The sequence below is a fragment of the Anopheles darlingi genome, chromosome 2 (genome assembly GCF_943734745.1).
Source record: "Anopheles darlingi chromosome 2, idAnoDarlMG_H_01, whole genome shotgun sequence".
NCBI lineage: Eukaryota > Metazoa > Arthropoda > Insecta > Diptera > Culicidae > Anopheles > Anopheles darlingi.
This window is the reverse complement of record NC_064874.1, coordinates 90,948,218-90,959,401: the sequence shown is the minus strand read 5'-3', so window position 1 is coordinate 90,959,401 and position 11,184 is coordinate 90,948,218. Positions and strand designations below refer to the sequence as shown.

Here is an 11,184-nt window from a genome sequence, read left to right as displayed (position 1 = left end):
GGCCAATTCGGTGGTGCGTTTCATTAGCAGCGGAGGAGTGTCCTCCTCCGACAACGACGACGACGATGAACAATTGTCTCACGACCATCGCTGATCGCATCGCGACGCACTTTTTGGTCAATGGTCCAAGGTCCCCGGTCCAAGACCCAATTCCCAAACCCGGGGGGGGGGGGGGGGGGCGCTCAGCCTCCAGCGAACCAATTCAATCTTTGGACTTATCCTATTTAACCCTCGCCACCGGAGGGTCTCAAGCGCGCTGGAAGAGAAGCTGGAGCTGGCGGAAGTCGCCCGAGAAATTTATGAATCGTTCGTCGGTCGGTTGGTTGGTGGCCAGACCAGCATCTTACGAGAACGGATTTCGGTTCCTTTGAAGCAATCGTCTTGTGAGGAACCATTTTGCACTGGCAAAGACCAAGCGACCCGCATGAACCAAGTTCTTCTGTTTGTGTGTGTGTGTGTTTGTATCGTCTCTTCCTGGCACACACTCTCTCTCTCTCTATCTTGCTGTAATCTGTCCTTTCGAAATTCCCCCGGGAGGGACCAACGTTTAACTCCAAAGCCCGATCATTAAGGGGGACGATGGTGACGACGACCCCGTGGCCCGTGCGCCCGTTACCAAATGAGCAATCTATCTAAAGACACCGGGGGTGCGCTGGGACGCTTTTGAAAAGCCCATCGTGCCCACCAGGCCAGGCCGGGAATCACACTTTCAATTTATGGGGGCCTCACTCCTTTGTGTGTGTCTGTGCGCACACGCTTGGAAAACGGAAAGGTCGCGTGAATGTTAATGTTGGCCACGCGCTACGCGAGAAAGAGGCCTCTCGGTCGGTCGCTATCGAGAGGACATGTGTAGACACGGATGTCACCGGAAGAGGACCTCGAACCGGGACCCGAAACTCGAACCCGAAACGCATGATGACGCACTCGCGCACCATTTAGTGGAATTAGATTGGCCTCGAGGCGAATGTGTGTGTGTGCGCTGTGCCCGGTGGCCCGCCAGATAGGCCGCACCATGCGGTTCGCATGTTTATATCGCGCATAAAATGATAATTTGCAGCGGGCACCACCACCACTCCGGTCGAATTCCACCCACAAACAGATGTTGTTTGAGCCACACCGAAATGGAAGAAGGTCCGCTGGCCTGGGAACCGAACCCAGCGCTGGCGATGGATCGCACCAGATAGGATAGGGCATTGCGGCCCACAGTGTCCCCGTTAACCCCCTCCCTTTGCCCCGTTCGTGACCTCGGACACGTTGCTTTTCTTCGGCAGCGTCTTCAGCGTTAAGAAGCTATTACGTACGTACGTGTGTGTGTGTGTTGGTGTGTTCGCCCTCGTCGTCGTCGTCGTCGTCGTCCTCGTCGTTTGTTTCTATTTTTTCGCTTTTCCAACCAGGCCGGGTCTCCAACACCCACTACTGTGTGGCCTGGTTTCGCTGGAATGTTCTATGCGCATTGCAATGTTCCGCGGGCGGCCACCGTCGTGGTCGTGCAGTTCCCCGAAATCACTTGACCCATTTCGGTATTCCAATGGAATGGTTACAGTGCCAACCAGCCAACCAGCCAGCCAGCCAGTGGTGCGGCCATTTTCATTTGTATTTTGCTAGGTTTCCTTTCTTTTCCCGCTTTCCGGACGGCCGGCCATGGCCACCCGACAGCTAGCTTCATTACTATGCCACTGTGCACGTTCCATAGATGTTTGCCGCGACCGCGGCGACCATTTGCGAGCGATCATCGAGATTGAAATCTCGGTAAAACTGGCCAACACAAATTGGAGTATAAGCGAAAACCCCTTGAACCTTCTAGAACCCCGACGCCCCGGACTAGATCGGCCACCGATGATTGCGTCCGGATGGTCCGTCCTGGGGCTGCAGAGGTGCGCCAGCGCTAATGCGCTCTACTCACGGGAACCTCATTCCAGGAGTCCGGGCGACCGATTCCGGGATCTAGGACCGTCCTGTCACACGGTCGCTTCTGTTAGAATCTGTGTATTCGGGAACCGTATGTCAGCTCCGCTCCGCTGCGGGGCTTTTCGATTGTTTGCTTATCGATAATTGGAATATGTTGTTCCCGTTTGGGTTCCCCTTTTTCGTGGCCCGAACTTGCTTCTCGGTTCTCTCGCTCGGAAAAGGGTTTTGCTGTTTGTATAGGGCTTTATGAGAGATAAGATTCTCATTTACCTTTTTGATTGAAATATACATATCTCCGACACATTCTGCCAACACCCGGGAATGTCTGAGCAGAGAAGATCTGTCGTGTCGGTACGCGCAACGACAATGCGATATGGCCGCCATTGTCCAGATGGTTTTAAGATCGCCAGCCAATTAGATCGAATCAAAAACACTACTCTGGCATGTCATACCCTCTATCTCTTACTTTCTCTCTCGCTCTCTCTCTCCGCTCCGCTCTGGTGTTTGTTATCGTAGATTGATGTTTGTTTTGATACTTACACCCATCATTATTCATGACTTCTTCCACCTCCCGGTCCACCGATTGTCCGGGCCGACTACATACGGCCACCCGATGAGGCCGACGGTACACGGGACGAAGCTCCGGACCACAACTCTCGGATGTCTTGTGTGTCGTGGTATCGTGTTGGCATGATTGAAACAAGCAAAAAGCCAAAGCCAACACAACACAAAAGCCGCCTGATGCCTTCCAACATTGAAAGGAGGAAAGGAGGAAAGGAGACGGTGAAGTGGCGTAATCAAAGTGGTTTGAAAAATCTAAAACAATCCAATGCCATCCGGTAGCAGCGGCACCACCATCATGGCCACCACCACCACCACCACCTCCATCGCGGGTGTACGAGTCGGAGTCGCATCAGTTCGAGTCGTAACTTTGCCGGAATTGATTGGAAAACATTAGAGGAAACAAATTTTCCTCGTTTTTCCCATCCGCTTTGGTGCCATCATCGTTGAGATCGTGGAGAGCGCCCCAGCAGCCCAGCAGCACTCCCAATGCCTGGTGCTGGTGGTGGTGGAACGAAAACAAACAATTCTCCGTACAATGTTTTCGAAGATATTACTTTCACCGAGCGAGCGAACGCCAGTTCGGTGTCTTGGTCCGGGATGATGCTTCCAGATCACAAGACTCACACACTCCTGTAATCCCCTCCCCCCTCCCCTGCACCCGCCTCTTGGGGATACATATTTCGAAACATAACTTACAACTCGTTGCCCGAGTGCTAGCGAGAGGCTCGGGGAAAAGAAAGGGAAAGTCGAAACAAGGCCACTTCAGGACACCCATACAACCAAGCGGGATGCGTAGAGAAAGCCTTCTTCGTCGTGACAAAAGTTCGCGAATGGAAAACGGAAGGCAATCTTATGGATGGTCTTGGAATGGTCTTGAGTCGAACCGTACGTTCGGGTAGGCCACCAGCTACACCCAGCGGCAACAGCAACAGCAGCATCATCATCATTCGTCGTCGTCGTCGTCGTCGTCGTCGTCGTTGTCGTCGTTGACCGAAATCATTTTTGATGGTGCTGGGCATTATGCTCACCGTATGGAAAGCTATGTTTGCTGGAAAGCATAAAAAGCACATGGCCACCACTCTGGGCCATTTCCAGTGCCCATGCCCGTGCCCGTGTGCCAGTGCTTCGAAACATGAAACACGGAACACGAAACCATGGCATGGCCATGTCGAAAGGACTAGCTGTAAGCTTTTATGGGTAGCAGCATATTTGCATAAGTCAATACACGGCAGCGGCTGTCCGCACAGCAAAGTGCCATACAGGAGGTGGAAGCCACGCTCCACTCTTATCCCAAGACCGTGTACCGAGAAGACCTTTGTACAGAGGATTTTCCTGTTTCTCCTCGTATTTGTGTGTGTGTGCTACGTGTATCAGATTTGTAACTACAAAAAACCAGGAATGTTTCTTATATGCCTCTGTCGCAAGGACGACGATTGGTTAATTCCGAGTAGACCATAGAGTTGGAGTGCCAAATGGCAATCCGTCGGCACACGGATTACTGGTGATGAATTTGAGAATATAATTGAATAAAACCTCACACACACGTGCTTGCATTCATATCAATAATTATGAACAGCCGCGTATACATTACAATATATTGCCGAAAGGGCAGTCAAGCATCAGCATCAGCCAGGCAATAGCCTACTAGGAATTGCGTTGCGTTACGGTCGAGAGGCTATTGAAAATAAAAGAAAAACTCATTATCCAGCTCGCGTCGAAGCAGCGAAGCACTCCACCGTTCGGTGGTAGCTCTTTTACGCCTCGCGCTTGATTCGATTTGCCACCCCCTCCGGCTCGAGAAAGATTGTAATGATCATCATTTACTTCCCTCACCCCCACCCCCCCTGCTGGCGGGCGCTCATTCACCTTTTACGCGGCGACCGCGCGTCCATTTCATGCGCTCCGGTCCGCGATTTATGACCCACGGGGTCGACAAGAAGACGAGACTTTGACATTTACATTCCAGCGCCTGCTTGCCTGCGCAAGGTAATAACGATCGCACCTTCAGCTGTCCGCCGCCTTTCCGGTCGCGATCCGGTCGATGCGCAAAACCCTCCCCCCGGGTGCCAATGGGTGGCTACGTCTCTCGGTTTTCGTATTAACCCTGGTGCGGGTTCGGTGCTCGAGCGATGTTTAATGCGGTACGGCTTACGCTGCACTGCAATGTCCGGACCTCTGGCGGCCACGGCACCGTCCGTCCGTTCGTCCTGTCAGGACGTCATACATAATGGAACGAAATGCTGGCTTCGTTACAACATTAGCACCTTGGCAGCACCTACCGGCAGCATGCCACAGAAAACACCTTCTCCTGGGTATCGGAACGGAATCAGATTAATAAAATTCTTCGCTATCGATTTTCCATCCTTCTCCGCCCCCCGGGGGGAGCGAATCGAGTTTAAGGTCTTTCGAGCGACCCAAACACCCGAACCGGTGTTCCGGGTAAGGTGGAAGTTTGAATGTTTTTTCTTTTTCATTGCCACTGTACACCGTCGGTACGGTACGGCAACGGTAATCGACTTTTATGACTCCCGGAGCCGCCAGTCGGTTCCACGCGCGAACGCAGGAATGCAAGTATGTTGTACGGGAGTTTGTAATATGGTCAATAGCACCGAGGTCGGATTTGGATTATGCGAAAAATTCACTTCCCTTTCCGTTCATGGTGCGCGAACGGTCGCTTCCGACACCCGACGGCCCGACAGTACTGCGCAGAGTTCGTCGAATCGAATGCAAACCCATTCCGAGTCGAGGGAACACCAAGCATGCGAAAAAGGTTCACCAGCTGAACCGAGAAATGAAATGAGTTTTAATGAGTTTAAATGCTTTTGACGTTGCTCTAATTCATATCTTTCCCTCCCACAGGGGCGGGCCCGCAGTTGGAGCATCGGAAAAAACCATCTCCTACCTATTTATGGCGACTTTCATAAATGCAAGTTTGTTGCTAAACTCGGGCAAACATCCCATGGTATGGTGACTGAATTTTGAATTTTGCTCCCGGCTCGCTATTTGCTCGGTTGAACTTTCGTGCGTTTTGGTTCCCCGTGATTGCAGTCCAAACCGGGGGGAAATTATTTTCCCAGCACATCATAAACAACTTGACGCTGCTTGAAGTAAATTATGGAAGAGGAGATTTGGAAATAAAAAATATATTTTTCACAAACTAAACTTAGTATCAGGCACCTCTGAGTTGCTCTATTGAAGCTAAACATCAAGGCAATAGTTTTTTCCTCTGCTCTTTTCCCATTTGATGGTACTCTCGGGGTTGTTATCGTTTTCACTGTAGATCAACATTCAAAAGGTCCGTGCCCGGCCATCGAAATGAAAGAAGTGAAACAGAGTCCGTCGCTATAATCCAGCGGAAATGCTCCGTTATTGTTATATAACTCTCAAGCATACTGCAAATGTTGATGATAAACACTTCGCACTCCGGACTAGCTTTCCGAGGTCTACTTCTGTTACCACTTCTGCTGTTGGTACTATGCTATGCTCTACATTACACCCAATTAGAACGCCCAGACGTCCATGACGAGTGCTGTTGAGCTATTTGTTGACTTTCTATTTGGCTGAAAGAGAGTTATAAATAAATAAAAAAATATTGGATGCCCAACGCACCTCGTAAGCGCGAATTGCGCTTCATTAAAAACGGAAAAGCGAACATGCTTCAAACGTAGCTCTCGCTATGCTGTGTGCATAAAAATTGCGCGAGTAAGTAATGAACGAGTGAACGAGAGTGCGCCAAAGCATAAACGAACCCAGATAGACCGCTAATGAGGTAAAGGAAGAGGCTCGAAGAGAGCAATTAGCACGCTGTGAAACTAACGAAGTGTGATAAATGTGGGTCAGCGCATTACTATCCGCGCGCGTGGATTCGCAGCAACTGGAACCACCGGCAGCGGAATCCATTGTTTTGCGTTTTTGCTAAAAAGCTTCCCCTTCATTTGGACATCCATGGCGCACGGTGCGGACAATGGAGGTGTCTGGTAAGCCTTATTCACTTATCAGTCGGTAATCAAACGGGTGGAGGAGCACCCGTGACCCGCGCGAAAGCACGATTGATGCACGTTAAATTGTCTTCATTTTTTGTGCTACCACGGGCCAGGGGCTCTCGTTGGGTGCAGCTTAACCATTCACGCGGCGCTCCGGTTATAATCAGCACGGAGCACGTGTTACCCAATGCAGGCAGGAGCTGGAGTGAGTGTGTGTCACCGTACCTAACACACACACACACACACACACACTCTCTCTCTCTCTCTCTCATTTTTCTGCCATTTTTCTAGTTTCAAGGGTCGCTTTTTTCCTTGTCGCTCTTCTGCCGCGCTGCTATCACGTGCAACGCCGATGGCCGGTGAGAGCGGTGAGCCCAAAAATCGGGAGAACGAACGCGCAAGGTAGTCCCGCTCGCAGACCGCGTTTTGAGGCAGCGCAGGGTCATGAAAAAGGACATCTTTCCTTTCCGTTTACCCTCCGTTTCGTACCTTACCTAGGCCAAGCGAGCAAGCAATTGCTCGAAAAGGGGAACTCACTCCCCGGTGAAGCAAGGTGAAACGGACAGGGGGGGGAATCGAGCTCGTTCTCTCACCGTCAAGATATCCTTCTGATACCCTTCGGTTCGGTGGTTGGCCCGTCCGTCGGTGGCTGCAATTTTGTTGCTCGCGCTCACGCGCTGGTCGCGTTTGTTAATCGATAACGTCCCTAACGACCAGCTCACAGCCTGCCACGACGACGACGACGACGACAACAAACACACGTTTGTTAGGTACCCTCTCTGGTGTCTCAGGTGAAGGTGTCCAGCTCGGAGCCTAAAGCCTCACAGTTTGACCCTGTACCCCCTTCCCTACACTCCCCTAACCGTACGTACCCGGAACGATATTGAATCCTATCGCGATGGTTCACCAGGAAAGGAAAGTTGCTCGTTCCTCCCCTTTCCGGTGGAAAACCCATTATCACAGCAAGGGTCATATCAGTAGCGCAGTGGGTGTGTGTGGCCTTGAAAAAAAATGGTTCCATTCTCCTAACGCGCCAGGCTAGAGTCATTACACGGCCCCCCTCCCAAAAAACCCATCCACCATGCGCCTCCATCGTGCGTGTGGCGTGTGGAAATGACTGGGACCAAAAAAAACCCACCGGTTTTCCCAGTTGTTTGCCCTCGTGGTGTTACATAATCATCGCTTTTGACTCCAGCTAGCCAGCCGCCAACCAGCCAGCGGAGCCAGCGAAGCCTGCGAGCGAAGAAGTATTTGCTTTGGAAATAAAATAAACATTCCAGTACAAATACGTTTAGCGCTGTAATCGGGGGGGGGTGAGGGAATGGGGATTGGCCAAGCACCCAGTGCTAGTGTCCCAGTCCCAACGGTCGCTCTCTCTCTCTCTCTCTCACACACACACGCACTATGTATGTTGGTGTGCTGTAGAGATGTTGTTTCAAGATGCGATAGAAAAGAAATGGATTTTCAAATGTTTTCTAATGCACGATTACGGTTCTTTCTCCAACACCTCCTCGAGCGCCGGGGACCCTTTATGCGTCCTTTGACCTCTAGCAGCCTCTCTTGGCTTGGCCGGGCAGCGTTGAGCTTTGGGGTACCACGTTAATGTGGAAAAGCCCGTCTTATGCTGCTGCTGCTGAAGGTTTGTTTGCTGCTTACTACAAACAGTACGTCTATCGATTAACCAAACTTATCCTTAAACTCGGTATTCCTTCTCTCTCTCATTCTCTATTACTCACTCTCTCTCTCTTTCTCTCTCTCTCTCTCTTTCTCTCTCTCTCTTTCTCTCTCTGTCTTTCTCTTTCTCTCACACATTCTTTTTAATAGCATTCCCAATGGGGAAGGGGGTGCAAACATTAAAATTCGAAGCGAGCGCCGAGCGAGTAGCGAGCACCGAGCGAAGGTCCTTAAAATCCCCTTGGATCCCTCGATACCAGATTCGGGTTTTGCTACTCCCTCCCCCACACACACACACAGGAATCTAGCCTGGTCTACACAAACACACAAATCGCTCGCTCTCTCGCTCTCGCTCTCTCTCTCGTTCTCTCTATTTCTATTTACCATTTGCTAGCTGCAGCAGTGTCGTCCCGTTGGAGTTTTGGTCGTAGTAGAGTGGATCCGAGAAGGACTCGGCACTGGCGGCCGGGGCCGCCGGCATTAGCATGGTGACGAGGGCAAGCCCGAGCACGACGAGCGGCAGCAACCGATTCCGGCGGCTCCCGTTGAGGATGCGGACGACGGCATGGTGCAGCTCGTGGCCACCCCAGGGCCGACCGGTGGATCGCGCGCGGACCCCAGTTCGCACTTCCGGCTGGTGGTTGGTGTTGTTGCTGTTGTTGCTGCTGCTGCTGCTGTTGTTGTAGCAGCGTGTTGTGTTGTTGGTGGTTGCACCGGTGGTCAGTGCGGCTGTATTGATGGCGTTTACCGTAGCGGCGGCCACGTCGGTCGCGCCGAAAGAAAGCGCCGAAGCCAAGCCAAGCCCTGGCGTCGTCGCCTTACGCCTTCTTACTCGCTCACCTGAGGACGCACCGACCCCCATGGTCGATGCCGATGACCGTGCTGGTAGCCGTGGTCTATGACGGCCCGTCCCTGTACTGTTGTTGCAGGGGCTGCAGGAGCTGCTATCGATGCAACCGTTCAGAGCGGCAACCGCTCCTCCTACTTCTCCTTCTTCTCCTTCGCGCAGCATGGCACCGTCAATGGTGGTATTGTTATTATCGTTAGTAGTGGTAATCGTAGTAGCAGTAGGAGGAAAAGTTGTAGTAGTAATAGTACTAGTAGTAGAGAGAGTATTGGTGGCTGCTAACGCTACAGCTCCGGTTGTTGATTTTCGGTTCCGGCGACTAGGCTGCGGTTGAGACATCGTCGATCCGCTCGACGACGACGACGACGACGACGACAACGATAGTAGCGAGAGCTGAGGTGATGGCTTCATTGCGTCCTTTTTTTTTCGACGGAAACGGGAATCCTTTTTCCAAAAAAAAAGGAACGCCAACTCCTATCAAGCGTTGCGCGCCGAAGACATCGCTTCGCTGCTAGACTTCTGGCTTCCGGGCTGGCTTCTACTGCTTCTTCCCTTTCCTTCGTTCGTTCGTTCGCGGAATTCACGTGGACTCTCACTGACGGGACGCGCACTACATTCGCTTCGTTCCAGCCACAATTCGTTGCCACAAGTTTCTAGGGCTCGAGGGGTCCTACAAGGCGGGCGGGGTTAGAGGAGGAACCGAGGCCAAGAGAAGGTGGTGATGGTGGTGGTGGTGGTGGTGGAATGAAGGAGAGAAATGAAGGCACGGTGCCTACGCCTTCACACCAACCGAGTCCCGCTCACTGGTACCAGGCATGATCCGGGACTCCGGGATTCCGGGCCCTTTGCGCTCACCGCAACACCGAGGGCCTTCACACGGACCTAGTACACGGCCCGGGAAACCATCCTAACCACAGAGCCTAGAGCCATTACGCGCACAAACACTCACACACACACGCGAGTACACACGCGCGCGCACACACACACATACACACACAGACGCACACTAGCCTGCCACCTATCACCTTGGCTGCATTCCTGCTGCGGCTGATCGCCTTTGGTTGTCGTTCACCTCTACTCCCTCTTCCCCCGTTTTCCCCTTTTTCGTCACTTTCCGAGCACCAGATTGCCGGATGGCACTAGAATCGCATCGTTTTCACACACACACACGTACACGTTTTGCTGATGGAGACGCACCTTTCGGCTCCAGACTTATGCCGCAGCTGGCTGGCTGGCTGGCTAGCTGGCAAAGGGCCCAGCACGAGAAAAACCCGGAACCAATGCACGCACACACCACAGCAACACTCACACTCACTGGTACGCACGTACGGAGGAGATTTGCTGGAATTTCGCGTGGGGATCACGAGATCACTTCTTCACCTTCCATGGTGCTACCATCTCGACGCAGATTAGGTCGCAGATCCAGGCCTAGAACGCAAGACCGAATCAGCAAAGGGACGGCGACGATGTTGGTGTTGGAGGCTCCTTGCCTTCCTTCTCCGGGGCCCGTGCTCCGAACGCTCCGGAAGGTGTGTTTAGCGCGATGCCCCTTTTTGCGTGGGCCGGGTCCGTGCGTCGAGTGGAGTCTGTGGCGTGCTTGGTGGACCTTCCTGGTGGGGTGTGCTTAAGGATTCTGGCGTGAATGCTCCTCCTGCCAGTGCTGCTGCTGCTTCTGCTGCTGCTGCTGCTGCTGGTGCTTCTGCTGCTGTTGTTATTGTTTTACTAAAACCGTACTAGGCATAGTTTATGTACAGAGAGAGAGAGAGAGTGAGAGAGAATGTGTGTGTGTGTGTATGAGAGAGAGAGCGAGAGTGGGACTGAAAACCGGAGGTACTGTTATCGCAATGGACGCGCACGAACTAACCGAGCAACGCGAGAGCACGGAATGGAAGCCAGGATTTGGTCGCCTGCTAGCGAAAGCTCACGGGGTTCTCGCTTCCGACGACTGCGTGCGCCGGGATGCCAGAACCACCAGCCGCTACCAGGACCAGCCGACAGCCGATCACGAGTCAGCGCGAGTGTCTGCTCCTGGGGTATCCCACAACGATTCTTTCTCTCACTCGCTCTCTCTTTCTCTGTCTCTCTCTCTCTCTTTCTCTCTCTTTCTCTCTATCACTTTTTCTTTCCAGTTACGGATAGCAAACAATCCTTGAGCCACTCTTTCAATCGTGGATTTGTAGAAAAAAAAATCGACTTCAGATCCCAATG

At 52.3% G+C, this 11,184-nt stretch overlaps 1 protein-coding gene across 3 annotated transcripts in view; it reads right to left on the bottom strand.

Annotated features, from left to right (window-relative positions):
• Window positions 1-10,821, bottom strand: part of LOC125948501 (sodium/potassium/calcium exchanger Nckx30C) — a 69,488-nt gene extending 58,667 nt beyond the window's left edge. For all 3 annotated transcript variants that reach the window (XM_049674638.1, XM_049674640.1, XM_049674641.1), the window contains exon 1: window positions 8,514-10,821. In XM_049674638.1, the coding sequence (XP_049530595.1) occupies window positions 8,514-9,387 (874 nt within the window). In that variant the 5' untranslated portion in view covers window positions 9,388-10,821. The remainder of the gene's footprint in view (window positions 1-8,513) is intronic.
• Between the last annotated feature and the right edge of the window lie 363 nt (window positions 10,822-11,184).